General features: G+C 35.6%; 6 protein-coding genes across 6 annotated transcripts; 2 read left to right on the top strand and 4 right to left on the bottom strand.

Moving 5' to 3' along the window:
* Positions 1 to 684: 684 nt before the first annotated feature.
* LOC126367894 (pre-rRNA 2'-O-ribose RNA methyltransferase FTSJ3) lies at positions 685 to 5,515 on the bottom strand. Its single transcript, XM_050011678.1, has 10 exons — positions 5,365 to 5,515; positions 4,525 to 5,282; positions 4,233 to 4,382; positions 3,902 to 4,012; positions 3,464 to 3,625; positions 3,058 to 3,265; positions 2,326 to 2,586; positions 1,749 to 1,946; positions 1,313 to 1,512; positions 685 to 1,177 (listed from the first exon to the last, which is right to left on the bottom strand). The coding sequence occupies exons 1-10, from the start codon at positions 5,429 to 5,431 to the stop codon at positions 734 to 736; spliced, it is 2,559 nt and encodes an 852-aa protein (XP_049867635.1). The 5' UTR covers positions 5,432 to 5,515; the 3' UTR covers positions 685 to 733.
* Positions 5,516 to 5,866: 351 nt separating this feature from the next.
* LOC126367924 (probable Bax inhibitor 1) lies at positions 5,867 to 8,368 on the top strand. Its single transcript, XM_050011728.1, has 5 exons — positions 5,867 to 6,067; positions 6,495 to 6,721; positions 6,835 to 7,061; positions 7,495 to 7,665; positions 8,185 to 8,368. Exons 1-5 carry the CDS (start codon positions 6,021 to 6,023, stop codon positions 8,215 to 8,217), a joined length of 705 nt encoding a protein of 234 aa, XP_049867685.1. The 5' UTR covers positions 5,867 to 6,020; the 3' UTR covers positions 8,218 to 8,368.
* A 167-nt stretch (positions 8,369 to 8,535) lies between these two features.
* Positions 8,536 to 10,389, bottom strand: LOC126367918 (palmitoyltransferase ZDHHC11). The gene has a single exon (XM_050011722.1). It carries the CDS (start codon positions 9,725 to 9,727, stop codon positions 8,636 to 8,638), a length of 1,092 nt encoding a protein of 363 aa, XP_049867679.1. The 5' UTR covers positions 9,728 to 10,389; the 3' UTR covers positions 8,536 to 8,635.
* A 741-nt stretch (positions 10,390 to 11,130) lies between these two features.
* LOC126367910 (tRNA-dihydrouridine(16/17) synthase [NAD(P)(+)]-like) lies at positions 11,131 to 13,582 on the bottom strand. The gene is made up of 7 exons (XM_050011709.1): positions 13,261 to 13,582; positions 13,020 to 13,179; positions 12,606 to 12,801; positions 12,214 to 12,462; positions 11,745 to 12,000; positions 11,484 to 11,657; positions 11,131 to 11,388 (listed from the first exon to the last, which is right to left on the bottom strand). The coding sequence occupies exons 1-7, from the start codon at positions 13,474 to 13,476 to the stop codon at positions 11,239 to 11,241; spliced, it is 1,401 nt and encodes a 466-aa protein (XP_049867666.1). The 5' UTR covers positions 13,477 to 13,582; the 3' UTR covers positions 11,131 to 11,238.
* A 612-nt stretch (positions 13,583 to 14,194) lies between these two features.
* LOC126367895 (sphingomyelin phosphodiesterase 4) lies at positions 14,195 to 20,305 on the top strand. The gene is made up of 13 exons (XM_050011679.1): positions 14,195 to 14,437; positions 14,565 to 14,876; positions 15,122 to 15,224; positions 15,428 to 15,644; positions 15,858 to 16,029; positions 16,229 to 16,521; positions 16,744 to 16,927; positions 17,771 to 17,892; positions 18,133 to 18,350; positions 18,531 to 18,661; positions 19,039 to 19,146; positions 19,473 to 19,595; positions 19,909 to 20,305. Exons 1-13 carry the CDS (start codon positions 14,372 to 14,374, stop codon positions 20,233 to 20,235), a joined length of 2,376 nt encoding a protein of 791 aa, XP_049867636.1. The 5' UTR covers positions 14,195 to 14,371; the 3' UTR covers positions 20,236 to 20,305.
* Positions 20,306 to 21,511: 1,206 nt separating this feature from the next.
* On the bottom strand, positions 21,512 to 26,772 carry LOC126367890 (DNA-directed RNA polymerase III subunit RPC2). Its single transcript, XM_050011671.1, has 12 exons — positions 26,575 to 26,772; positions 25,963 to 26,294; positions 25,762 to 25,874; positions 25,426 to 25,601; positions 25,145 to 25,332; positions 24,677 to 25,061; positions 24,219 to 24,582; positions 23,674 to 24,132; positions 22,787 to 23,581; positions 22,564 to 22,700; positions 22,278 to 22,441; positions 21,512 to 21,760 (listed from the first exon to the last, which is right to left on the bottom strand). The coding sequence occupies exons 1-12, from the start codon at positions 26,650 to 26,652 to the stop codon at positions 21,544 to 21,546; spliced, it is 3,408 nt and encodes a 1,135-aa protein (XP_049867628.1). The 5' UTR covers positions 26,653 to 26,772; the 3' UTR covers positions 21,512 to 21,543.
* Positions 26,773 to 26,873: the final 101 nt, after the last annotated feature.

Here is a 26,873-nt window from a genome sequence, read left to right as displayed (position 1 = left end):
TGTCTTATCCGTCGACCGTGAACCTGCTTTAGAATTGAATTCGTATTATCACGAAACCTCCCAACAAAAACGTTCAATAGCACTTAGTAGGCAGACGGCGTAGTTAGAGCGAATCAGAATTAGACACCGAGGCGAGGCCACGTAACGAAGTGATATCATTTATATGGTGTGGCTGTCCGTGAACTCTGGCAGCCACCGCGACTGACGCACGTGGACGCAAATATCGCCGGCCCTGACCTTCCCTCCACAATAATCTTCGTAATGTCGAGTACCGTGACTACCCCCGACGACCACGCGACACATGGAAAATACCGCTTTATCGTAAAACTGCCCAGAGGCGTCCTTGGCTTACGCAACATTATTGTCAATGTCATTCGTTGTCGTTATGGCAGCAATCTACTAAATTATTTTATCTAATTAAATATATTAAATATTTGACTTTTGTGATATGAATATAAAATCTTTTTTTTAGCAACTTCGTCTTTACGAATTATTCGTCATCCACTCATGTTTATAGTAATACATACGAGAACATGACATATTCCTACATCGCAATACGTTGAAGTAAACAAGCACTATTCCGTAGTTACAAATTGCGCAATGTTTTTGTAATTTCTGTGGACAGTGCAAAGCAAACAATGTTAGAAAAGTCAGATATAGACCATAAATACAATAAGAGATACGTTTAATTTGAATAGTTTAATTATACTTACAAGAAACAACAATTACATTTTCATTTCACTTTATTCCCTTTCTTCTTAGGCGTTCTTTTCGGTTTATTTTTCTGTGTCTTTTGAGCCTTTTTGCCGCGTCCCTTAGTTTTTTCTTTTGCTTTTTGTGCGCGGAGATCTTTCTTCATACGGGGGTCGACGACCTTGTAATGTCCTTTGACTCCTGTCGGTCGCTTCATGCGTTTGGCAGTTGTATGTTTCTTGGCAACAACATAAGTTACTTTCTTCTTACCGTCGCTCTGTGCTTTCTTGTACACTTGTCGGATCTGTTGTGACTTCTCCCTGTCTGTCATGTCAGAGTTCTCCATCACCGCCTCGACCTTCTTCTTGGCGCGTTCCATTTTCTTTATCATGCGCTTCTTCTTTCTGGCCTTAGCCTCAATAACTTTTTTGATCGGCCTAGCGTTTATGTCTTGCAGCCTGTTCTTATATTCTTCTGTATATTTCTGCATAAAAAATAAATAAATGTTAGATAGTAATAAGTTATAATTATATTATAAGTACTTGGAGTCACGACTCTCTTCAAAGAAATAGTAAATTAACTTAGTTCCAATATAACTTTTATGAAGTAGAATAACTACCTCAGGTATAGGCACTTCTTTCTGCATGTGTTTCTTCTCGTCTTCCACGAACCAGTCGGGCAGGTTCTTATCGTTGAACGCGTATCGGTTCCAGGCGTCATCGATCAAGTCGCGCTTGAACTTGCGGGACGTGGCTATCATCGTTCCCAGGGCGAGCGTCTCCGCGTCCATTTTCAAGGTCTTCTTTAACCTTTTTAGATCTGCAGATAATAATTATAAACATTAGTAGAAAAATATATATACCAAAGTATGTCTAATCAACAGATTGTTTTCTGACAAATTAACAGAGACTGTTTTATCTAAACAAGCGGTGAAATTGTGCAGAAGAATTATCTGACAACCAAGCAAATTATTTGATAATTGGATTAAGTTTTTCTTGACTGTCAAATACTTAAACACATTTCAATTGTCAAAATATTTATAAATGTAATCCCACCTGGATCTTGCTGGACGACTTCGAAGCCATCTTTTTTACTGACTTTAGCGCCCGCAGCCGCAGTTGGAGCCACATTATCTTCAACGTCATAGTCGCTGTCAGATGAGTCGTCAGAACTCTCAGATTCAATCCGCTTTCTTTTCAGTGCCCCAGTTTCACTCTTAGCGGATGTTTCCAAATCTACCTTCACTTTTTTCCCTGAAATAGAAAATATTGTACCGTCATTTCCCAGAAAAATTTGTGAAAGTTGTTAGATAGATAAAATCTTTAAGTACAACCATTTCCCCTCAAATGGAGCATAACACATCCAAACTATGCTGTTGTCTATTGGTAAGATATGAAGAATAGGCACAATTTTGGAGAAAACAGAAATAAACAACATCAGTTTTATATTTTCTTTTAGACTGACTCATCCATGCTGAAGCACTTTATGCAGGTGTTGGTGAACCAGTCATAACTAATATATACATTTTGATTTCTGACATACAACAACATATTTTAAGTGATTGTAACAAGTGAGCCTAAGTTGCTCAAATAAATACATAATCATGTAATTTAGACTTGAAACTTAAGCTACCTTTTTCCTTGTAACTTTCAGCCAATTTGTCTAAGTCCACTCCCTCATCATCATCCTCATCAATATCTTTAAAGGAATCCTTCTGGAACCACAGCTCAGCTTTCATGGACCGCCTGGACACAGGGTCCGTGTTGTCCAAGTCAGTCAACAACGGGTTGTTCTTCGGTATTGATGGAGTCTTAGTCAACTTTGCATTCCTTAATGTGTTTAATTTCGTTATTTTATCAACCTTTTTGGACTCGTTCTCGGAGTCGGAGAAAGCTGGAAATAGACGGATAATTAAAATATTACCGCGAATCTGTTTCCCGATAAGTACAATCTAGGCATCTTCAAGGCAAGAGTGAAAAGCCACTTTCTAGGTAAGAATGTCGCATTTTCGGACACATCGTCACTTACCATCAAGAACATTGAATATTGATATTGATGAATATGGCCCTTTGCTTGCGTCATTTACAATCAATCAAACAATAATTATTTATTGCACATATAACAAATAGGACAGCTACAAACAAATAAACTAAATTGCTAAACAGCAATTCCATTTCTAGTAATAACTCTGGTAAAAACTAGTGTCTTTACAGAAAAATAAGGAATTTTGTGAGTCTGGATTTTTATTATCAAATATTCATTATGTTTGATCGCAAATAAATTTAGTTATTCGCTTCTTGTGAACATGAGAAAACATCAATTACAACAGTTACAAAAGTAAGAGATTCTTGTCCATTTCATTACCTAATGATTCCTTTTCTTGTTCTGGTTCAGAATCACTCTCCATTTCGAGTTCACTGTCGGAATCCTTGTAGTAGAGACCGGAGGAGTCAAGTTTAGATGACTCTACATCATACTTGGTGTACTTTTTCTTCATTTTCAATTCATCATCAGAGTTGTCACTTTCATTCGCTACAATGTCAGGTTGTTGATCTACAATTTTTGCTAATTCCTGAAAATCAATAAAAATAGCTTATTATGAACATTTATTCATATTCAGAATACTCTTTCTATATACATGAGTCATATATGTATATTATGCGATACCTTTGAGTACCTCTAGCATTAAGGAATAGAATAGAATATTCGTTTATTGCATAAAATGTGGTACATAAGTGGTAAGAAATAATTAATTAATAGCAATACAAACCTCAGCATTTTTGATATCAGAGAGGCGGAACATGTCGTGGCTCTCCATGATTGGTCCATCATCTCCCTTCAGCACCATTTTCAAGTTCATCTTCTCCGCCAACTTCTGCCGCTGTTTGTTCAGCTGCTTCCTCTTACGTTTCAACATCCGACGCTCCTCATCCTATAATGCATCAATATATAAAACATAGAAGCAAATACTTATTAAATATACTTATGTGAGCCACTTCCAAATGTGTGTAGAGACTTGAAAATAGCTAGGCATTCTCTAAAATAATTATATTAATTTATTGCTTAAATAACAGCTTTGTTTATAAAAAAGAAGGTACCTTACTTCCAATATTTTTCACTTTCATAGACAAATAATTGCATTACTTGCTTTTTTTTCATATAATTTTATATAGAAATGCTAACTGCAATATAAAAGCACATTATATACCTGCAGTTCAACTATCTGGCCATCAACTTCTTCTTCTTCATCTTTTTCTTCAGGTTCATCGCCATCCTTGTCAGAATCCTTCTGTTCATTGTCTTCTTTATCAACTTTCTCCTGAAATATGAATAATTAAACTATACCTTAGAATTGTATATGGTGTAGTCATACTACACTACAATAGAACAAATATTTTTTTATTATTTAAAACATTATTGAATATTAAGATAACTTATTGATTCACATTTGTGTTTATTTCAGTGTTAAATACATATTTCATCAATTATATAATGGGCTATATTGTAAATTGAATCAAAACTAGATATAATCAACTTACCTGTGATGTCTTCCATTCCTTCATCTGCTTCAACCAGCTCAATAATAATTTCAAGTCTTTCCTGCCCAGTACTTTAATATCTTTACAACATTCCTTTATTTCCAATGTTGTTTTTGGATGTTGTGCCACACTTTTATCATCTATTATAATCTGTAATGACAACAATTTAGTTAGTTAATATTAAAATTTATATATTTATTTGCTAATACTGGTTCCTCCTTTGAATCTTCCAACATTGTGCAAGTTCTGTTTGATACATAAATGAATTAACTTTATAAAATTTTTGATATACCTGTGAGCATCCTTGCAGCAAGTCTAATGGATCTTCTTTACCCAAGAACTCTGACAGAGAAACAGGGTGATAAGTAGTGTAATCATTCTCTTTGTAACCCTCAGCTTTGGCTTTCTTCTGCTTTTCAGGGTGCATGAGATTATTATGTTGCTTCTTAGCAATTTCCAAGTCTTCAAAGACATATTTAGGATCAAGCAGTTTTGGATCAATCGTATCTGGAGCTATGTAGCCCTGACATACAACAAATATTTCAGATGATTCATTACGAGAAGCTTGTGGTTTAGTTGCATGGACTTTCTTGAAAAACTGCTTGAATACCCACAACAATGCATGATAATCTTTTGATCTGAAAACTTTGGTTACAAACCAACCACCTTCTCTTAGGAAATTCGTTGCCAGCTTCAACGCACTTAATGTAAGACACGCCTGTTGATACGCATCGTGGAGCCAGTTGAGACCAACATTTGGAGCACCATCATTAAGTACCACATCCGCTTTCCATGTTTTAATCTCCTTTTTGATAGCAGTTTTACATTTTTCCGTAGTGATGTCTTCAGTAAGACTAATACAACCAGGTACCGACTTGATTGGGAACAAATCGACACCAATGACCACGCTCGACACAGGCATGTTCTGGTGAGCCACCTGCATCCAGCCACCAGGGGCGGCGCATAAGTCTATACATACTCGAGACTTTTGTAAAAATCCGAATTTCCTATTTAATTGTATCAATTTAAAGGCGGCTCTTGAACGGAAACCTGAAAAAAGCGTAGAGTTTATTTCACATCACAATATACGCTCACTTTTAAAAACGTCATGTGATAATTTAAAAGAACTAACCCGTTTCTTTTGCCAATTGGTAATATTTATCCTTCCGCTGCTTTCCTACTTTCGTCTTCTTTCCCATTTTGCTCTATATTAAAATTCTTTTTTAATAATATAAACGTGTTTATCACATTTTCTCACACAACTTTTAGGTTATACGACAAACGTCAACGTCAACATGACATTTATTTTTTTTAATTTGTCAATCAGTGTTGCAAGTAGCAATAATTATGTTATATCAAAAAATCGATACTGTAGTTTAGTTAATTAAACTGAAGAGGATAGAGCTCTACAAAATAAATTGATTCATCTCTCTCTAAATTTAATTATACTCATTTTTTGTACAAAGAAAACATCTTCATCTTCATTTCCACGCTTCAACCAATAGATAGTGTTAGAAAGTTGAAGAACTTGCTGTTGATTGGTTAATTTTATATCTGTAAATTTAAATTGTCCAATAGCAGCAGAGTATTTATCTAGGTTTTTGAACGAATTGTCTGACGTGGTTTTTCTCAATGATAATGATACTCGGCTCGGTTAGTTTCGTTCATTGCGCTCATTTTGCATCAGACGAATAAAGTGAAACTACTCTTTCAAAAAATTATTACTGCAACTTCAAATTTTTGCAAGTGAAGTGATATCTTTTCGAAAATATCTGATTTATCCTCAAAATGACTCCAAATCTACAAACTTTTATCAACAGTTTTCAGAATCGCCTGTGAGTATTCCTATGGTTTATGTATTTATTTTTATGCTTCGGTAATGGTCACCTGATTAGTTACAAAAACAATCTTTACTAATTAATCGAGCATACCTACAACGAAAGCCTTCCTTATTTGCTAAGTAGAATTATGTAGAGGTTGATTAATTTACGAGGTCATCATTATGTACGAAGCGCGCAAATGCAATTCTACACGATTCTAGAACACTCACGACTATGCAAGAATCGTGTAAACAAAGATTTGAAACTGTACGTATTTAATAATGACTGATGAGAAACATTAATTTAGCTAAACAGTAGTTAGGTGTAGGCTTTGAAGTAATAGGTACTCTTATGTTTGCCACTTGGGTATATTTAGAATTTAGAGTACTATCATTCTTAATCTAAACTGATAACTAATCAGTTGTACTTATATTTGTTACAGGGAGCCTCCGGTGCGCCAACATCTAAAAAATGTTTATGGTACACTGATGATGACATGCGCATCAGCCTCAGCTGGTGTGTATGTAGACATGTTCACCAGGTTCCAAGCAGGATTGCTCTCTGCAATTGTTGGTGCTGGTCTTATGTTGATGCTCATTGCTACACCTGACAATGGCAAGAACACAAGCCTGCGTCTGGGATACCTATTAGGTTTCGGTCTCACTTCAGGTATGTGGCTTAATAAAAACTACTTACCTTGTATTATTGTATTAAATAAGGAAGTAGATATTTGAATCATAGATGTATGTTAAGAAGGTAACAATCAATCTATTTGGTTTCAGGAATGAGCATGGGTCCTCTGCTGGAATATGTTAGCATTATTGACCCATCTATCATAATAACTGCCCTGCTCGGCACAACGGTGGTGTTTGTCTGCTTCTCTGTCACGGCCATGTTGGCAGACCGTGGCAGCTATCTGTTCCTCGGTGGCACACTCTTCACTCTGCTCACATCCATGTCCCTCATGAGCCTCTTCAACTTGTTCATGCAGTCACAATTCCTATACCAAGTAAGTATATTAAAAATGTTGTTTACAATTTGTCAAATTGTATCATAGAAGAATTAATTTTAGTTAATATTAAATGTTAATTCATCAATACATGGACTTAAGTTTCATTACAGTAGCACTTATAGCTCTAAAATATAGTACAAAGTCCTTTTTAAGTAGAATCTATTGTGAATGACGTCACCTTCTGACACCGATACACGCCGCCGTCTGTGTCGATAGTAGTTAACATCGGGAAATTACGTATTAAAACAACCAGGGAAAGCAGAAAAGTAATTACTGAGATTGTAATTAAGACAACATAGGAAGGTTAAAAAATAGCTATACAAACAAATATTTGATAAATACCTTCCTATCCTAATATGCTTATGGTATAATTCTAACACTTAAGTATCTATTTAAATACCAATTGTTTGATTGTAACAATATATTACAGGCTCACCTTTACTTGGGACTAGTACTGATGTGTGGATTTGTGCTATTTGACACCCAACTCATCATTGAGAAGCGTCGCATGGGCAGCAAGGACTTTGTTCAACATGCCCTAGAACTCTTCATTGATTTCATTGGCGTTTTCCGAAGACTGCTCATCATTTTAACACAAAAGGTATTTGTATTCCATAATTTATATTTTTTCTAATGAAGTTATCCTTTAGCTCATTGCTAAACTTTCATTAGAATGTATACCTACATTTTATATAAACATTTTGGGAGAAGAATAAACAATTATTGAATACTTAATGTTAAATTTCCATTCACTGACATTGCAGGTTCAAAAGAAACAGAATAATTGTGCAAAGGACTCTGATTCAGAGAGTTCCTAAAAAGGTGGATAGCTAGAGTTTATATATTTTTATTGTTTTGTACAAATAATTAAAAAAAAATGTATTGAACCACCCATCATTTGAATTCATTTGAAGGCTGCCATAAAGTGGTTGATTACCTGCTTTTTGTCACATGCATTGTAGAATAATCGTAGTTTCAGTATAGAACACTGAGCAAACTATACTCACTAATTCCATTATTACATAGTGCAGTTTTTTTGCTTTATGTTACTTTAGAATCCAATAAAATGAGGTTCATTTTTATTGAAGTGCTTAATTTCGTTTAAATATTTTGGTTTCAGGAGGAACAGAATCGTCGCCGCAAGCGGGAATAGATGTCTGTATTTAATAATAAATTAATATCATATATATGTTTGGGGGTGTTGTGTCAAATGTAACTACTATGTTCAGTGTTTTATTAATTTGTTGTTCATGTGCTGATAAATTTTTTAAGTTTCTTGTATAGGAATAAAGTAAATAATTGGACGAGTTGTTTATTTAGCGTAACAGCGTTGACGTCACGTTCCATTCTTATTTTTATAGACTTGCGTACCAAACACCTACGCAAACAGTCAAAGAGCAGATAATGTAGAATTAGGAAAACTCAGTATAAGTATTTACAAATTATTTAATTATGTATGTTGTATATGAGATCATTTTTGCAAGTCAACTTCTTTAAAAGTACTTATAACTATGATACAGTGTAAATTCTAAAGAATAGCGATAGAAACAATACCACAAAAAAAAAAAATATTAGCTAATGCTATCTTCTTGAGGATGTACTTTATTCTTGTTGTACAAGAATATCTTTTTTGCTCTGTCTAATTCATTAGCAATCAAAACGCTTATCAAACTAGTAACATTAGTGTCTTCACCCTCCTGAGAAATGTTAACTTTTGTTTTCTTCGTGCCGTTATTTGGTTTATTATCTAAAGACATGCCCTCTACGCCTTCGTGTTGATATGTTTTACTCTTTTGAGCACGATTACTAATCGTACACAATTGTCCACACGTACTGATCGCACAACATTGACAATTCTTATTGCGCCCAGTACTGGATTTCTTAGTATTTCCACTTCTAACAATATATTCGTAAGTTGAAACTCCTAAAAAAGAGATATAAACATGAAAACAACACAAATGCAATAAGGCACACGCGATTGCTAAGGCACTCACTCCAAATATTATTAAAAACGTTAGAAAAGATATAGATTTTTTACAATATTTGTTATAAATGTTTGGATCTATGTCAGTGCAGTTGATGAAGTCCTGGGCTACAGGACTTAACTGTTTCGGATGCGTCAAAAATAGCACGACGTCCGTTAAACATAAAATTGTAGTAAACAGGGATATGAGTAGAGCTGTAGTAACGCAAGTGATGAACGCTGCATAGTTCCTTTGGCCGACGCAGTTATTAAGCCACTTGCAGTGGTGATCGAAATGATCAACGCATTTGTTACACAAGCTGCAGTGCTTAGTGTTCTTGCTGCTCGTGTATATGTTGCACAAGTGACACCTTCCATTCTCGATGACGTGGGCGTGGACACTCCTATCGAATTCAGGCACGTTATTTACTTTCAGTTTCCGGAGTTCCCTTTCGCTCGGGTCTACCAGAGCCGCGGTTACGTGAGACGAGATATGACACACGTACAAGGTAACATACGTGATTATCGACACCACTTTGAGTTCATGAAACTGAATCTCTATTAGAATGACAAAGTTTATCAGGGTGGTGACGAGGAAAACAATCCAGCCGATAATTTGTAGATAATTCAGAGGCAGTTGCAGGCCGTTTATTCTTCGTTGGAGTCTCGGTGTCTGCGAAGACGTGCAGAATTTGTCCATTTGGATTTATTTTCTAACTTTAAATCTTAATTAATTCAAGGCACAAAATTAGGCAGAATACTTGTAACTTGTTGGTAGAAGTGGGTCGTGTGGCCTGGGTGGTGCCACGAACAATTGCGCGCGCAACAGGATGACTTCATCACTGGTATTTAATTGATTAGGCACTGTCCAAAAAACACTGAAAACTTTAGCATTTTCAGCATCCAATAAGTACGGTAAAACAACAAACTAAAGTAGGTAATATAATTTGTAACAACGAAGTATCTTAACCTGCTGGTAGGCTGTTACCAAGTTTCTATGACAACGAGTAGTAAACAATATGAGTGGGGGACCGATCTACTTATATTTTATATTAGATCTTGATTGAAGGTTCTGCCTACCCCAGTAGTGAAAGTTCATGTAGGTATCTACAAAGATTAGGTATTTCTCCCATTTCACAGGATAAGTAGTAATCATACCAATACATCTTGGCATGGTTACACGTACCCGATATATTTTTAGCAAAGAGAATATACCTACCTAATCTGTTTTTAGGTCAAAATCTACGTAAATGTTCTACCTATAATGCTGTTTTATTCCACTCCATAAAGTGATTGCGTTGCGATTTTATTAAAAACAGCGATATATCTTATGTAGCTATTTAGTGCAGATATTTAGTGTACCTAAATATCTGTTTTGTGTTACAATGACAAATAGACACATAGGTAGATATTTTTGTTTTGTATCCTATCTAATCAGAACTCATACAAGAATTTTCAGATTGCTGAAATGGTGATCAAGATAGGACACGCCACAATTTTCACAACGAAAATAACATACCTAATAGGTAGGTACGTAAATTCACGCTAGTAATTCCTATTGGGGCAGACAGAATCACAACTTGTGAGAAATCACGGATTTAAGATTAAATATGTTATTTTATTTATTTATCATAGTTACAATTTAATGTTACATTTTAAATAGTTAACACCTTTTAAATTACCAATTATGAAAACCCCTCAGTGGAGCAGCGTGTTTAAGGGAAGGTGTGTGCCAGCAGCAATGGGCCGCCTACGGGCCTATCGAGATAGGCAGATTCGCAATTCCTCAACAACACAGATCTCAACCGCTCATCGATATAATCACTAAAAATAAACGGAAAAGGTGAAATGTGGTGGACACCGATATGATTGAAGATATCTGTAACAAATGGAAATTAGGTTTTTCTATGTTTTAGAGACACTATTTGGGTCGTCATAGAACTAAACTATTACGTATTTCGTAAGATTTGTTTATTTTATTTATAAAAAAAATATCAACCACATTTATAAATACCTAATGTATTATTTTGGAACATTTTTTTTTGTAGGTAACCTAACCTACTCTAACTAGGTAGGTACTTTAGTATAAATAAATACCAAAGATTGATTTTATTGTTTTATTGAATAAAATATATTTCGGCGACATAATAAAACTGTACAAATATACACAACTTGTTTACTAAAATTAATAATAGTACTCAACATGTATATTTATGTCTTCTCTCTGTTTTCAGAAGCATACTTCTTAGCCATTTCTCTCCTTGTATGCACTAATATTCTATGTCCTGGGCAATCTAGGTCTTCTTCGTAACATTTGCTTTTACAACACTTTTTGCAAAGTTGGTAACCACATTTACCTCCCTAAAAATAATACAAATGTGTTAAAAAAATTACAATATTTTATGATACATTTTCCTAATTTTTTGTAAATAGAATAAAGGTTTTGTTAAACTTACTAGAGGATTGGGGCATACGATTCTTGAGCATATTCCGCCATTTCTACCACCACGATCGTGGCTGTCCGCTTTATGTGGCCGCCTCATGACTCGTCGCATCTTTTTCATCTTCTTTCTAGACAAAATATTACCATCTGGTCCTTCGTAAACCCTCTTAGCTTCATTATCATTGTCCTTCAACAAACTGATATATATTAAAATTTGTATAAATTAATGCAACTATTCTGTTGTGATGATAAAGTTTAAGTTCGTATGTTTTACCTGTTTATTGCTTATTTTTTCCATTTTTTTGTTGTGCTCCTCAGGAGATATCCTGACATATGGTTGACATAGCCATGGAGGCAAAATCAAGTTATATCCTTGTCGCGTAATATTGTCATCATCATCAAAGTGAATACTTCCATCATGATATGGAGAATATTTATGTTTAATTTCTATACTGACTCTCCTAAAGTCATTAAGATTTTGTGCTGTTGCTAGAACTTCTCTTGTGGAGTTGTTTTCTTCAAATGTAAAACTGAAATTATATTAGAATAAAATTTTCATCCTAAGCATGTCAACTAAGAAATTCATTGCCTTTTACATGGTGGATTACATGAGTGATGGGCTGATAACCTAGCACCATATCCATCAAGGCTTATGCAATAAGATTAGCTTCAAGTTTTTCCTGGTGGCTTGTGAGAACCACAAATTATGCATGTATTTTTATATTTAAAAAATAAATATTTACATTTTATGAAATATTTTAAATAGATGTCCTCTTATGTACGATGTTGGACATGGGTACTTTTCCACTAAATGCAGATATTCTTCAGCCATTTCCCATGTCACTGGATTAATTCCTTCAAACAGCGCTGGGTTGGTGAGCGCTCCCTCAGCACTCATCACTCCATCAACCTGTGTAAACTCTAAACATCTGTACACATCCTGGAGACATTGGATGTTGCCATTTGCAAACATTGGTATTGACACTGCCTTCCTGGAGGAAAAAATAATAGAATTATATTTATTTAATATTACCTATTGAAAATCTTTACTAGATATTATTTTTTTATATTAAGCATATTAATAATAATGAATAATGAAAAGAAGTTACATTTTTACTAAACACCAAAAACAAACCTAATAGCTCTGATATGTTCCCAACTGGCGACACCAGTAAGTGGTCCCTTCTGTTCCCTAGTCCTTCCATGCACTGTCAACAGTCTGCAACCAGCCTCTTGTAACATAAGGGCATACTGGACTGACTTCTCTATATTCTCAAAAATTCTCACTTTACATGTGATTGGAATTGATACTGCCTTAGACATAGCACCAACTGAAAAATAAATATATGTCAAGAAAAATTATGAGTTATCAAATCAGTACTTACAATTTTACACAGACTGTCCAATAACCGTTCATGTTGTTCAAATTAAACAATGAACAAATACTTTTGTATACAGTTGTAGAAAATTGTTACTGGCAATAACTTTATTCTTATTCTTAAATTAAAGAGGTAGGTACCTACATAATACATTTTTGTTAAATATTTACCAATATTTTTGAGTAATTCCCATTCATCTTGCAGAAATGATCCATAATGACCTCTTTTCGCTATAGATTGTGGACAACCAAGATTTATGTCAATTGCATCGCAATAATTTTCTACCATTTTCGCAGCAGTAGCCATCACCTCAGGATTATTTCCACAAAACTATTACAGAAAAAGATGTAAATTAATATTTTGAGCATGTTGATTTTTATCACTTTAGATACAGCCATATACTGAAAATACCTGTACAATTAGTGGACGATCTTCTTCACAAGTAGCTAAGTTTTCCTTCCTATATTTAGGATCTTTTGTGAAAACATTACTGTGGAACATTGGAGTGTAGCACAGCTGAGCACAATGCCTGCGACACAGAAGTCTCCATGCTAGCTCGCTTGCATCGACCATAGGAGCAACCACGAACTTGGGTCGATCTATTTGTTGATACCAGTCGGAAGTCATTTTTCTCTTATAATTCACAATTTAATTCGCAAATCAACCTCGCTGATTAAATTTCACGTGTATTATTTATCACAATTAAATGCGTTTTAAATATTATATTCTAGCATTAAATAGAAGCAAAGAAAAATAACTAGTTTAGCATATTTATTTTGCTATCTTATTTACACAATTTTGTCGCTCTAGTAGCGTACAAAGAAATTGCAACTGTCATGTTTGTCTTTCTTCTGAATTTTTAGTAGCATTGGCTGCTAATAATATAAGCCAATTTAAAATTATATTTATAATGAAAAATATTTCTCTACGTACTTAAACATAAATAAGTAAGAGTAGGTACCTTGGTAGGTACGGCAAATTGTGCAATTTTCACCGCATTTATTCCACAAGAACGTTATATTAATTCTAATATTTATTTCATTTTTTTTTTTTTTTGGTTATTTTGTCCGTAGGACAGGCAAAGGGATCATAGCCCATACAGCCAAGTCATGTGTTATATTTATTTATATATTTTTAGTTATAAAATTCATAGGTTTAAACCAAGTCTGGCGTATTTTTACAAAATTAAGGCCGAAGCCAATTCTTAGTTTGATTTCAGAATTAAGGCCGAAGCCATGGCTTAGTTTGTTTTAAAAATTAAGGCCGAAGCCAAGTCTTATAATATTTATTTCAGTTCCAAGAGTTCATAGTTCATAAGGTTCCAAAACCTATAACTTTTGACTTTTGTCGTTTGTTTACTAGTAACGGATGTCTTTTTCACTTCTTTTCGTTTACGTTCTTTGATGATTATTGCAGGTTTTTTGTGTTTTTACAGTTTCAATTAGGTGTAAGAAATTAACAATGTTAATGTTTTATAACTATGCGCTTTTCTAAACTATTAACTTCCAGTACATTATAACCTATGAATAGGGTCTTTGATATCGTTTCTGGAAATAATAAAAAGTACAAAATGGCAGAAGATATATTGGTAAGTACTTATTATGCATCTTTTAATTATCAAATATATTTCGAATTCAATTTAACATTACCTTACGTACCGGCGACAATCTTAGGTTATACTCTACCATACCTAATAATTATCAACATTATTTCAGAGCAAATTTTACACATGCCTCAATCTAAGATGGGAAGACAAATTATGTGAACTGACCAAAATCATTGATCACTCAAGTCCCACTAAGGAGTTACAAGCACTGTTTCCACAGTTAATTAATAACATATTTGCATCATCATTCAGTAATGGCTGGAATCTGAAGACTATCACCTGTGATGCTAATAAAGGCAACAGGCAATTGTTTGAAGGACTCATTGCCTTTCTGGAGCCTCAAGGTCCAATGTTTAGACTGTGCTATAAGTTAATGTCTGATCAACAACTTAAATATGATCTGCCCCTCAATGTTTTACCGGTAAGTTTATAGTAGTTACATTAACTCTTGTAGAATAAAAAAATATATTTTGATTGAAGTACCTATATCAATTTGTAACAATACTGGCATTTTATTACGTAAATGACTGATTCTTAAGCTACATAGCTAACACATAGCATAATATATGTTTTACAGTTCTCAGACTTCATATTACTTTTGGTAAGAAAATTATCACTTATATCTTTCTATTATAGTTAAAAATTCTGTGATTGTTTGATTTGCAGCTGGATTTACAGATGAGCTTGGAGAGAGGCAGATGTCCCCAGTTCTACACAGACATGCTCATAATGGATTCACAGACAATGAACTTTGTTGCTTTGTCATTGAGTATCCTTTTCATAGATCTTGCACATAGCAACTACCAAATTAATTTATTGTATTGACTTTGCATTTTGTCACTCTGTACTTTAATGATGAGTGTTATATTCTCTTCATATAGAAATAATGATGAACATATTACTGCACATTTTCACATACCTAATTAGGTCACATACATTAGCTCCAAATAAAATCCTTGACGGTTAAATCAGATCCATTTGACTACTATATCTTCAACTTTGCACTACATCTGGTGAACAACAACCAGCAACAGAGTACATGGGAGAACTGGAATAGTGTATACTTTGCCTTGGCATGTGACTACCTTATGCACTTCCTGCCTTCAGACCCTAACATTCCTGTAGTGCCACACATACCCAACTACACGGGTAAAGTTGCAATGGCTGCCCCACTACAAACAGCTAATAGGTAAGCTTCAAGTAGTCGGCGCCATTAGATGACAATACAACCATGATGTTCTTGAGCACTAAAAATAATGGAAGATAGTGACATTGGTTACTTTACTTCTAACAAATCAATAACAATGCATCAGATTGCAGATAAAAAGAACAGAAAAAAAGATGACAATACATTATACAACCCTGTAGTACAACTTTATGACAAATATTCTCTTTCTTGTAGGCCATTACATACACCGTCCCTGCTACTAATACCGGATCTGTGTGGCATGAGCAATCAGCACACATCTCCTCAAACACAGTCCAGGAATGAGGTGTGGCGCTCTGAGACCGTACTGCAGGTGTTCATCGATATCTGGATGAGTGTTGAACAGTTCAGTGCTAGAGATGTTGAAGTAAGCCTTGAAATTCATTACAATATGCCTACTAAACTTCTAGTCATAAAATATACCTACCTAGAATGCGAACTAAATTACTGGACTTAAAAATGATGACCTATTGTTTCTATACCTATAACACTAAACATATATGTCTGTCTGTGTTCATAAACCAACCTCTTTAATAAGTGTCTATAATATGATTTTCTTTTTTCAGTTATTTCAAAGGGGCTACCAGTCCATGTGTTCAAGTCCAGAGAGAGTGAGGACAGTCAGAGTCCTAGTGAAGCACATCCATTCGTATTCAGCGAAGCATCTTGCAGACCCCGCGGCGCGGGCGTCGGCACTGCGCAAGTACGCGAGGCAGATCATGTGCGCACGCGCATATCACTACGTTAAGCATCTAGTTCAAACGTGGCCTTTAGATGCGTCTTTCCGACTTGTCTTGGAACTGTGGTTGAGTCTTATACAACCGTGGAGATATACAGATAACACTATTAACCAAGACAGGTAATTGTTTATTTTTAAATTATTCCACTTTAACAGCAACTACTATACGAAATAGTAGGTCCATTTCGTATCAACGAAGTTCAGTCATTTTTCAATATCTTGACACCTTGCCAAACAAAGCATAGGGGCATCTACTACTTATATTAAATATAAAACCTTAATAGTGAGCATCCAATTGTGGATATTATATTGAAATTTTTCACCTAATTTTACCAACCCTAGGTTCCCAGGACACAACAACAACCAGGAGGAGGGCAGCAGCGGCGCGCTGGACGGTAGCTTCACGCAGTTCATAGCGGAGAACTTCCCCTCATACACCTGCATCCTGCAGCTTGTGCTGCCCCGTTTCATGAGGATGGACCTCACTGCCTACAAGAATGCCGTCATGTTGTTTCGCTTGGGGAAGGTGAGCTGATACTTATGATGTACATATAGGGAATTATTAATGTATAGTACGCGGATTAAAATGCACAGCATCATGCTTTGAAAAGAGGTAATCTTGATGATAGTTTCAAGTTCGGCTTTATAGAGCGTCACGTAGAGCCGAAGTTAGTAGTAGAGAATATAAGTAGTTTATTATAGAATGAAAATATGCCTGTTACCAGCATTAAGTTCTTTTTTGACGTGACTTATTTTACATTTGCCGGATATGGCGTTATCTACAGGAATCCTTCATTATAAAATTATAAAGTGTAAAAGAGGACGCGCTATTATTTGTTTAACAACTTTTTACAATTGCCGCTATGAAAAATAACAACAGAGAATCTACTCTTTTCTTTATAAAACCACTGACTAAAAATGTACATGGTAACAAGTTTAAATTATGCCTGTATCAATTTATTATTGAGCCTCCTTGGTAGATTATACCCACTATAATCCACCAAGAAGTGTTATGTTGATTGTTAATAAAAATTGCGTAATAATAAATAACGCCGTGCTTCGGAAGGCACGTTAAGCCGTTGGTCCCGGCTGCATTAGCAGTCGTTAATAACCATCAATCCGCACTGGGCCCGCGTGATGGTTTAAGGCCCGATCTCCCTATCCATCCACAGGGAAGGCCCGTGACCCAGCAGTGGGGACGTTAATGGGCTGATGATGCGAATAAATAACACAAAGACCAAGTATTTTGTTCTTGAAATAACAGCTCAGCTCAAGATTGGCAGAGCACACCATAGCTATCGGCGATCTCTGCACAGCAATTACAAAAGTATTTCATCAAAGGTTGATATTTCATCACATTTAATTTCAGGTGTTTTCTCAGCAACATTTAGTCCCTATTTTGTGGAATTTGGAGCGGGCCATGACAGATGGCGGTATAGGATTACTTCACAGCCATGACACCAGTTACAATAATTCGGCACTCGAACAAAGGTATGTTTAACATCGCCCACCGTTATAGCGTTTTCATAGGGTCCGCTTACAGAACTATGATATGAATTCAAATTATTTTACGAAAATTTATAAAAATATATTTTTATAATTTTATTTGGCAAACAAATTATACTTTTAATTTTACTATTTTTTTTTTTGAGGAGCTTACAGCTAAATTTACTATGTTACATACTAACTTTATAACTTTATATTGTTTAAAATAATGAATACAAATTATAGCTACACATACAATGGTGTTCCACTACACAAATGGGTGGGTATAGCTAAACAGGCTATATCAGAACTGAATATGAGTACAACTTTCGAATACGAGCCCGTTTGGAGCGAAAATAAAACATTCTTTGCATTGGAGTTTGTTAAGAAAATACTTGCAGCCAAAATGGCGGCGGACAATATTGCTGAAGAATACTGCAACAGGTTCCGACAACAACATAAAGGTAAAGCATAATAAACCAACTTATAAATTACAAAACTTTACAGTTATCTCCTTTTTTCCCCAATATTTTTACTATAAGTTGTCTTCTTTCTGTTCTACCAACTCTAACCACACTCTGTGTGTGGGTTTAAATGTATTTCGTTCGTTTTTTATCCATTATATTAACTTTATCTGCTTCCAGGGATATGGAGTAGCGTAAAACACTGGTTTATGGTCAATGATACATTTGAAGAAGAAATACTGTTGGATGAATGCAAGAAAGTTCCCGTTTACCTAAACAACTGTATTAGTTACTTTACGAACATATTTGGGGTAACATCTTACTCTTAACCATTATTATTTCTCTCTCTCTCTATTTAAGAGCTGCGCTCTTGTCGGTGGAGTAACCGCCATTCCTCTCTTCTTCCCGCCAAAACCTTCACCTCCCGATACGACACGACCTGCACCTTCTCTTTTATTTGTTTCATAAATGTTATCCTAGGTCTACCCCTTCCTGTCTTCCCTTCAATTTTTCCTTCTATAATATTTGTTATAAATGAATCGTGTCGTATCAGGTGGCCAATCATATTTCCTCTCCGGTTCTCTATAGTCTTCAATATGGTTCTCTTTTCTTCAACTCTTTCCAGCACTTTATTATTATTTATTTGTCTAAAATTATTGGAGGTGATTACGTGTGATTTATTTTTCAGCTGAATGAAAGTTCTATACTCCCGCCAGACCCAGTAGTGGCAGATAGTGCACTAGAACACTCCTCGTTTACAAATTCTACAAACTTTCCGCTCAATATAACCAACAAGGTATAATAAAATTCTTATCTTAATGTATGAACTAAAATGCACGTTGTTTGTCATTTTGCAGTAAGAATAAGGAGTTAAATGTTTATGATGATCCGTGCTTCGAAAGGCAAGTTAAACCGTTGGTCCTGGTTACTACTTACTGGTGTAAGTATGTAGTCGTTACATGAGTCATGTCAGGGGCCTTTGGCGGCTCAATAATAACCCTGACACCAGGGTTGATGACGTTGGTATTCCACCTCAAAACCCACACGATAAGAAGAGAAGAATGGTTATATCTGTCATGTGATTTCATTTTGGTTCATTTATCTGTTTGCTCGTTTTTACAGCTCCGCAGTAAACCAACAGCTGTACGATACATGGGTGACCCAGATCTGATGCCGATAACATCGTACGAAAGCACAATACTAGTCAGGATACTTTACCAAATATCCTCCAAGATAAATGAGATTGTACGTATTATATTATACATAACATTGGACATTCTGTCATAGTTTGCTAATTGGGTAGTTTCGTAGGTCAACGATAAATTATGAAATTCTGATTACTAAATAAAGACAGATCTAAAATTGACAAAAAACGTTTTCTTTTTTCTATTTAACTTGTTTATGAATTTGAATAACGAAAAATGTAATAATAAGTCCGAAATTTTGTCACGTTTTTCTATGACGCCACAGGTGCTTTTTTCTTATAAAAAGTAACTGATTTGACTAGTTGGAAACTACCCTATTGAATACAACTGTCTAATAACTTCTCATGTTTCAGTATCGTGAAGAATTTTCAAACCTCTACGTGAGTAACAGTTTTTGGGGATACATAGCGCGAGAAGTTCTTGAGAAACCTTGCACCATCCGAACGTACGTGAAAGATGTGGTCAGTCATCAAAACGTCATCACTCAAGAGCTGCCGCCGAGGCTGTCTCTCAGAAAGCTAGGCTCCCACTCCTTCGTGATTTGGATCACCGTTGGCTACATAATATTCAAACTGTTATCCTATAATGGTTTCACGTACATATTTATACTGCTAATGTTATGGATGATATACGTGTTCACAAAAGCGACATTGAAAATATTGAAGAATATAAGAGCATAATTATGTATTTATTGATCAGTAATGTTTAATGATAATACTAAAATAAAATTCGTATTTTTTATAATACAATTACCATTGTTTTCTTTAAACACATTGTAAATCATTGTTGTAAGATTATAATTATGTTACTACATAATTAGCATACTTGCTCACGTAACGGCCTCCGTGGTCCAGTGGTTGAGCGTTGTGATCACGACCCGGAGGTCTCGGGTTCGAATCCCGGTGGGGACAAATCACAGAAATCATTTTGTGATCCCTAGTTCGGTTAGGACATTACAGACTGATCACCTGTTTATCTAAAAAGTAGGATGATTCGTGCTTCGAAGGCACGTTAAGCCGTTGGTCCCGGTTAGGGTACGTATCATAATGCATAAATTTAAAATCTATAAGTTTACAATGTATAAGTTCAAAATATATAAAATCAAAAAGTATAATAGTCAGAAGAAATAATCATCAACATGCATAACTTACGTTATATATAAATATCATAATGCATAAGTTTACAATGTATAAGTTCAAAGTATATAAAATACTTAAACTAAAATCTTCACCGCCGCCTCTCGGCCCTTCGGGCCTCGATGGTCACAAGTAACCTAACCCACTCGGCTATATGGCAGGGGGCTCGCTTTGCTCGCCCCCTGCCATACAGCCTTCGTAACCTATATCTACAGTGTCGGGATGCCCGTAACGCGGAGCTCCATAGAAAAAAAAAATAATTTTAAATTATTTATAATAAAAAAAAGGTAAAGCCAATATGCCAAAAACCACTATGCTACACAAGAACAGGGTAAATATCTTTAGGCTTAACAAACATTATGCTAAGTAATGTTATAAAACGTAGCCTTAGGAACCATTATGCATTGTGTTTGTTATATGTTTCGACCATTATGGCATTCAAACTTAGAAATTTAGAACTTATGCAAAATTACTTTATACATTTTGATGCATTATATATTTTGATTTTCGGTATTTTAACTTTATATATTCCAACCATATGTATTTTGAAATTATATATTATGATACGTACCCCCCGGTTATTACTGATGTAAGTACGTAGTCGTTACATGAGTCACGTCAGGGGCCTATGACGGCTCAGTAATAACCCTGACACCATTTTCGATGCGGTTGCTAGTCCACCTCACAATCCACACGATAGAAGAAGAAGCATACTTGCTGCTTATTGGGCCTCCTGTCATGCTACTATAGGGACTATAGGTATTTCATTTTTGCTGGAGTTTACTCTTCACAAATCGGAGCAGTAGAAAAATAAAACAAAACTTTTACTAATTTAAAAATGTATTTTTGCTATTAGCAGTACTTCTTTAGAGTAAGTTTAGGGACTATGTTCATGGAGGCTAGTTCTTGGAAGAGCAGCTTGCACGCGTAGGGCATGTCGACAGTGGAGACGGCGGCGGAGGAGCGGCAGGCGTGGCACCAGGCGCGCGACGCCAGCCGCCCGCACGAGCCGCAGATGTCCGCGCTGAATGCGTCCGACGCTAACATCAACCGCTCCATTAGCAACATGCTAGAAAAATGAAAAATAAGATAAATGCCAAACAATAATATACTTTATTGAGCACAACGGACACAAAAGACAGAAATTAGGACATCACATACAGAAAGGCACACAGGCGTTATTGCTGCAGTAATTTTTTCCAGGCAACCTGTAGGCACAGGAAAATTTTAAACACCATTTCATTTTAATAACCTATTATTGGTCTTTTTTTCCAAATTATGGACTTGATAATAAATCATTTATGTACGGCATCACTTATCAAGAAAAGATCAGTGATTCCAAACGAGATCTTTGTGAGTGGTATTCGCAAAGCAAAATACACGTTTATTTCAAAGACAGTAAACACTACACATAATTAGCCACATTTATAAATGAAAAAGGCAGCTTATAATATATTATTATGCTACTTTGACCAATTTAGTTACATTTTCTTAATAATGTTGAATAACCAAATATGAACATTCTCTGTAAAGTTGCTAACAAATATATTTAAAAAAACAAGTCACCCTTGGCTCTGATAACTGACCTTGCTCCGTACCCGATGAGACAATCACGTTCCATCTCGCCGAGTCGGAGCCCCCCGTCCCGAGAGCGACCCTCAGTGGGCTGACGAGTCAGCACGGCGCGGGGCCCGCGAGCGCGTGCGTGCATCTTGTCTTGAACCATGTGCTTTAATTTCTGGTAGTACACCTGGGAACATTTTAAGCAGATCTTAGCAAGAGAATACGAGTCATTTATTGAAATGGAGCAGTTCAGTTTTTTTTATTAACAGAACTACTTTATCATATTAAATTCGTTCATAATTCAATTACCGGTCCAGAATATATGTAAGCCTCCAGAGGTTCCCCTGTCAATCCTGAGTAGAAAATGTCTTTCCCGTGATAATTGTATCCGTGCTTTTCTAATTCGTTACAGACATCTCTAACTTTCGATCCTCCAAAAGCGGTACCTAAAATCAGAAACGCTCAAATTATATTCTTTATCTATGCTATTTAAGTTAAAAATAACGTGCTATAAGCTATGTTATATGCGTACCGTAATGGAATTTGCCTTCCATTAAACCCGCCTTTCCAGCCAACAGTTCAATTGTTTTGCCGACTGTCATTCGAGAGGGAAACCCATGAGGGTTCATAATCATATCTGGACATATTCCCCTATCATTGAACGGCATGTCTTCCTGTTGTACGATGAGACCAGTAACACCTTTTTGACCATGACGAGAGCTGAACTTGTCACCAATCTCGGGCACCCTAGTTTGACGCAACAATATCTTGATGAGGAAAGCATCTTCAGAGTTAGAAGAAACCATTACTTTTTCAATATAGGATTCCACAGGCCCTTTGTATGTAATGGGGACATCCTTGTATTCAATATGCTGAGGTTGACCTTGTGGGACGGGGTTTAGCGTCGCCGGTGGCATTTGCTTGTTAATCAACACCTGTCGGTTCTCAACTATCTCACCGGGAGCCGCTATTCCATCAGAATCTAGAATATCGTGTGCTTTTATAATTTTACCAGTTGTAGCATCTCTCGAAGGACCCAAAATTCGGTCCGATGTTTGATTACTGTATCTCTTCATTGTGGTTTTTGCGCTTTTGTATACAAGACATCGCCCATATCCACGATCGATGGAGGCTCTGTTTAAAATCAAAGCATCTTCTATATCATAGCCACTGTAGCTCATCACAGCAACAGTGGCATTTTGTCCCGCAGGTAGTTTGTCAAAATTGGTTAACTCTATTGTTTTCGTTTTAACCATTGGACACTGAGGATATACTAGGTTGTACATCAAGGTGTCTATCCTATTCTTCTGGTTGTAGCCAATTGTCCCTAAAACATTAAAAATACTTATATTAGTCAAGTTTATCCCTTATTTATTAAAATAATCTGTAAGGAAGGTTTCATAATTAAGTGGAACTTACCCATGGCTTGTTTACCCATAGCACATTGATATGTGTTTCTAGGACTCTGATTGTGATGCGGGTACGGCACCAGACCAGCGCACACTCCAAGGATCGTAAAAGGCTCTATCTCCAAATGCGTCGTCATATATGGTTCAATTTCATGCTCTTGAGTCGCAATGTGACTGTCATTCTCCTCATTTACATCCAAATATTCTATCAGACCATCATTCAAAAAGTCTTGGAACTTCCTGATACCTCTGTTTAGCTCATTAATATGATGCTGTTGCACAAGAGGGTTGCCTTTCTCAACGATAATGTAAGGGCGGCAAAGCCTGCCCCCGTCACTGCATATGTAGACGGTTCTTTGGTTATGATTCGGGTAAATAGAAACAAAAGCCGAAATGAGTCCACGTCTTCGGAACATTCGGAAGACCTTGATTAGTTTTTTGTAGTGTCGCGTTACTCCCAGTATGTTACCTGAGTAATTCAAAGTATATGTAGAAATTAGACAAAATGAATTAATTAACATAAGCTAACAAATTATTTTTTAATATCAGACTTACCATTGAGGAAGACCAGGTAAACAGACGGATGATTGATGTCCTCTCCTCCCAGCAATCTCACATCTTCCACACCAGCATTGCAAGCTAACCTTGCTATAGGTGCCTCTGAGCATTCAGTAGTAATGTGGGTCATAAGTGCCAAATTCTTCACCAACCCACATCCCTCTCCTTCAGGAGTGTCAGAGGGACACAACATGCCCCACTGTGAGGGTTGCAAAGAACGGGGACCAGATACTTTTCTAGTCTTCTCAAACTGAGAGTTTACTCTTGTCATCATTCCCAAAGCAGAAATATAGCTGAGGCGGCTAAGAACTTGCGTAACTCCATGCCTTTCCATTTTGAATCTTTTAATTGTCCAGTTTCCCTACAGAAAAAAAATACAGTAAGAATCTGGAGAGAAGTCAACGTTTACTAAACATCATAGTTACAAGAATTAATTTTGGTTTTAAAACACTTACAGTTGAAATAGCAGCAAACAGTCCATTAGCAATTAGATCTGGCCTCATATGTTTGACTACATCAAATGGCGCCGCTTTCACTTTCGGTATTATCTTATCGGCGATAGATTTCAGTTCCCAGTTGAACCTTTTAAACAAGTCTTCAAACATCAAAGCCAGTAAGGACCCTGCCAGCTCAAGGCGTTTGTTTCCGTAATAATCAGGATCATCAATTGCTGCTTTATTGTTTTCAGCTTCAATCACCCTTTTGACCATAATAGCCAGATAGATTGCTTTCACATAGAAGTTGTAGTTCTCAACTATAACATGCGCTAGGATAGTAGTCGCTAAAAGATCACGCGCTTCATCAACGGGGGTGCGCGCTTTGGAATTAGCAGTCTGAAACCTGAAAAAGTAAAATTAGTCCTTTCGAAATCTTTTGTCATCACACACTAAAAATACCTTTACAATAACAAATTTTTAACCTACCTTTTTACCTTCAATTTGCTTCCAATGTAGGAAAGGGCCTGATTTTGTGTGAATATTCTTAGATTATGGCAGTCCATTAAACAAGGCGCCATCTTTTTGACAGTGTTGTCATCAGTGCCAATCAACTGTATAATTTCTTGGTCACTGCAGATTCCCATGGCTTTGAATGCGACTGCTATTGGAATATCCTGAAAACAAGAATAAATGATAATGATAGTTAGCACCAATAAGTAAATTGAATACAAAATGTAAATAATTTTGGTTTGTAAAATGTAATTTACATCTGAAAGTGCATTATGTCTGAGCACATATTTTCCATTTTTCACAATGACATTGGTTCTCGTCTTTTTCTCATGTGTGGAGCTAGTTACTTGACACTGTATGGCCCCTTTGAATTCATCTACAATCATTCTATTTCTTGATAACTGCTCTTGAATCAATATTACTTTTTCTTGCCCTGTAAAGGACAAAACAGAGTTATTCATTAAATTAATGACACTAATTAAATGATTAACAAAATAACTAATGTTAATTTGATGAAATACTTCAGCATAAAACAATGTTTACTTATTATTTTAAGAATATAATGTTGTATATATTTGTTTTATGTATATTACCTCTGATGATGAAGTAGCCACCAGGGTCGTGTGGACATTCATTTAATTGTGCTAGTTCAAAGTCAGACTTGTTAGTCAAGACACAATTTGATGACCTCAGCATTAAGGGCATTCTGGAATAAAGTTAACAAAATATAATATTTTATATTAATCTGTTACATACATATGTTACACTTACAATAACCAATATGAAGTCAATACCTTCCTATGAGTTGTTTATTCTTGATCACTCGCTGATTGCCTCTAATGTATTCTATATCCACTGTGATAGGTGCTGAGTATGTCATGTCTCTCAACCGACACTCGTGTGGTGTTGTTGGTTTTGTAACATTGTAACCCTCTTCAAGATCCGGTGTTCCAACATAAGCATTTAAGTATTTAATATAAAACAGAGGGTCTGAATCACAAAACACTTTTTCATTAGCTTGAACAATCTTTTTTATTTCAATATTTATAAAATAGTTAAATGAATCTATGTGCTGTTTCACCAATCCTTTTACTTGAAGAAATGAAGGCACTAGTTTCCATTTGTCCTAAAATCAGGATAAGAGTAGCATGAGTAAGTATTATACATTATTTAATATAGGATTATAGGGGAGATAGTAAAGGCAGAGGTTCTATATCGACATAAAATATAATGCTTTGAGGGTAATGTGAGGCAAATCTCACATGCGATCATAAGATTCACCCACCAAACCCAATAAGATTGACCCAGGCCAAAGTCGAATTATCTATATTGACCTTTGTTTTAAATAGCTGAAACATAAATCAATTCACAATACATACTTAAACTGAAATAATGAAACAACTAACCTCTAAAGATTTTATAGGTTCTCGTAACCCCTTGGTTGTGGTGTCCCAATCCGTATGTTTTTTATTTAGTTCACCCATTGTACTAAAATTATTTATTATTATAACTTCAGGAACATTCTATTAGTTTATTCAAACAATATTCACGGCGTACGCACTTGCATTTCGGCATTTTTGTGTCATTTATGTTGAAACAGCTGTTTCAATTTTTTAGTAAGTATGACCATTTATTGAGATTTGAGACTGATTATTTAAATAAAACAATCTATATAACTGGAGTAGTCTTAAAAATAACCAGAAAA

Source organism: Pectinophora gossypiella, chromosome 6 (assembly GCF_024362695.1).
Source record: "Pectinophora gossypiella chromosome 6, ilPecGoss1.1, whole genome shotgun sequence".
Lineage (NCBI taxonomy): Eukaryota > Metazoa > Arthropoda > Insecta > Lepidoptera > Gelechiidae > Pectinophora > Pectinophora gossypiella.
Note: the sequence above shows the minus strand (reverse complement) of the source record. Positions and strands in the feature narration are given on the sequence as shown.

Coding starts and splice junctions, on each gene's coding strand:
- LOC126367918 (XM_050011722.1), bottom strand. CDS start 9,727: ATGGACAAATTCTGCACGTCTTCGCAGACACCGAGACTCCAACGAAGA.
- LOC126367894 (XM_050011678.1), bottom strand. CDS start 5,431: ATGGGAAAGAAGACGAAAGTAGGAAAGCAGCGGAAGGATAAATATTAC. Junction 5,283..5,364: donor CCAATTGGCAAAAGAAACGG/GTTAGTTCTTTT, acceptor CGCTTTTTTCAG/GTTTCCGTTCAAGAGCCGCC. Junction 4,383..4,524: donor TGCTGCAAGGATGCTCACAG/GTATATCAAAAA, acceptor TTGTCATTACAG/ATTATAATAGATGATAAAAG.
- LOC126367910 (XM_050011709.1), bottom strand. CDS start 13,476: ATGACTTCCGACTGGTATCAACAAATAGATCGACCCAAGTTCGTGGTT. Junction 12,802..13,019: donor GGAATTACTCAAAAATATTG/GTAAATATTTAA, acceptor TTTATTTTTCAG/TTGGTGCTATGTCTAAGGCA. Junction 11,658..11,744: donor AAAAAATAAGCAATAAACAG/GTAAAACATACG, acceptor AGTTTGTTGAAG/GACAATGATAATGAAGCTAA.
- LOC126367890 (XM_050011671.1), bottom strand. CDS start 26,652: ATGGGTGAACTAAATAAAAAACATACGGATTGGGACACCACAACCAAG. Junction 24,133..24,218: donor TTACCTGGTCTTCCTCAATG/GTAAGTCTGATA, acceptor TGAATTACTCAG/GTAACATACTGGGAGTAACG. Junction 22,442..22,563: donor CTTACATATATTCTGGACCG/GTAATTGAATTA, acceptor AAATGTTCCCAG/GTGTACTACCAGAAATTAAA.
- LOC126367924 (XM_050011728.1), top strand. CDS start 6,021: ATGACTCCAAATCTACAAACTTTTATCAACAGTTTTCAGAATCGCCT. Junction 6,722..6,834: donor AGGTTTCGGTCTCACTTCAG/GTATGTGGCTTA, acceptor ATTTGGTTTCAG/GAATGAGCATGGGTCCTCTG. Junction 7,666..8,184: donor TCATCATTTTAACACAAAAG/GTATTTGTATTC, acceptor TTTTGGTTTCAG/GAGGAACAGAATCGTCGCCG.
- LOC126367895 (XM_050011679.1), top strand. CDS start 14,372: ATGAATAGGGTCTTTGATATCGTTTCTGGAAATAATAAAAAGTACAAA. Junction 15,225..15,427: donor CTTTGTTGCTTTGTCATTGA/GTATCCTTTTCA, acceptor CGGTTAAATCAG/ATCCATTTGACTACTATATC. Junction 18,351..18,530: donor GTTCCGACAACAACATAAAG/GTAAAGCATAAT, acceptor ATCTGCTTCCAG/GGATATGGAGTAGCGTAAAA.